This window comes from Coregonus lavaretus (assembly GCF_964263955.1).
Source record: "Coregonus lavaretus genome assembly, chromosome: 16".
In the NCBI taxonomy this organism is placed as follows: Eukaryota; Metazoa; Chordata; class Actinopteri; order Salmoniformes; family Salmonidae; genus Coregonus; species Coregonus lavaretus.
This window is the reverse complement of record NC_140003.1, coordinates 42,516,233-42,517,576: the sequence shown is the minus strand read 5'-3', so window position 1 is coordinate 42,517,576 and position 1,344 is coordinate 42,516,233. Positions and strand designations below refer to the sequence as shown.

Genomic DNA, 1,344 nt, shown 5'->3' with positions numbered 1-1,344 from the left:
AGGGGGTGACTTGCAAGCCGAAGAACACCATTCCAACCGTGAAGCACGGGGGTGGCAGCATTATGCTGTGGGGGTGCTTTGCTGCAGGAGGGACTGGTGCACTACACAAAATAGATGGCATCATGAGGAAGGAAAATTATGTGGATATATTGAAGCAACATCTCAAGACATCAGTCAGGAAGTTAAAGCTTGGTCGCAAATGGCTCTTCCAAATGGACAATGACCCCAAGCATACTTCCAAAGGTATTGGAGTGGCCATCACAAAGCCCTGACCTCAATCCTATAGAAAATGTGTGGGCAGAACTGAAAAAGTATGTGCGAGCAAGGAGGCCTACAAACCTGACACAGTTACACCAGCTCTGTCAGGAGGAATGGGCCAAAATTCACCCAACTTATTTTGGGAAGCTTGTGGAAGGCTACCCGAAACTATTTAAAGGCAATGCTACCAAATACTAATTGAGTTCTTCTGATCCACTGGGAATGTGATGAAAGAAATAAAAGCTGAAATAAATCATTCTCTCTACTATTATTCTGACATTTCACATTCTTAAAATAAAGTGGTGATCCTAACTGACCTAAGACAGGGAATTTTTACAAGGATTAAATGTCAGGAATTGTGTAAAACTGAGTTTAAATGTATATGGCTATGGTGTATGTAAACTTCCGACTTCAACTGTATCTCTTCAACCGCACGGCAAGCGGTACCGATGCACCAAGTCTGGAACCAACAGGACCCTGAACAGCTTCTACCCCAGTGGAGACTGGTGGGAGGAGCTATAGTAATGGATGAAATTGAATTAATGGAACAAACGTGGTTTCCATATGATTGATGTGTTTGATACCGTTCCATTAATTCCATTCCAGCCATTATGTTTCAGATATTAGGGAGTTTACTCCTTCTATTGACTGCTGAGGAAGGAATTTCCTCTTGAAGGAAAATAAACAATCAATAAATCAATGAATCAATCTTACCTGATGCACGTTGATCAACACATCCGTCCCAGGGGCATGGCCTCCTGCAGCCATGGGGCCGGGGTCTGGGAACCAGGGGGGTGGGAGTGGGGGGCTAGGTGTGGTTGGGGAGGGACAGGGGGGTGGGAGTGGGGGGCTAGGTGTGGTTGGGAAGGGACAGGGGGGTGGGAGTGGAGGGCTAGGTGTGGTTGGGGAGGGACAGGGGGGTGGGAGTGGGGGGCTAGGTGTGGTTGGGGAGGGACAGGGGGGTGGGAGTGGGGGGCTAGGTGTGGTTGGGGAGGGACAGGGGGGTGGGAGTGGGGGGCTAGGTGTGGTTTGGGAGGGACAGGGGGGTGGGAGTGGGGGGTTAGGTGTGGTTGGGGAGGGACAGGG

The 1,344-nt window shown here is 49.3% G+C and overlaps 1 protein-coding gene across 1 annotated transcript in view; it reads right to left on the bottom strand.

Moving 5' to 3' along the window:
• The window catches only part of LOC311143359 (anion exchange protein 3-like), a gene marked incomplete at both ends in the record, with an annotated part of 82,920 nt that extends 81,894 nt beyond the window's left edge, over positions 1-1,026 (bottom strand). Inside the window, one exon of the mRNA XM_084179200.1 lies at positions 973-1,026. Coding sequence (XP_084035326.1) covers positions 973-1,026 — 54 coding nt within the window. The remainder of the gene's footprint in view (positions 1-972) is intronic.
• Between the last annotated feature and the right edge of the window lie 318 nt (positions 1,027-1,344).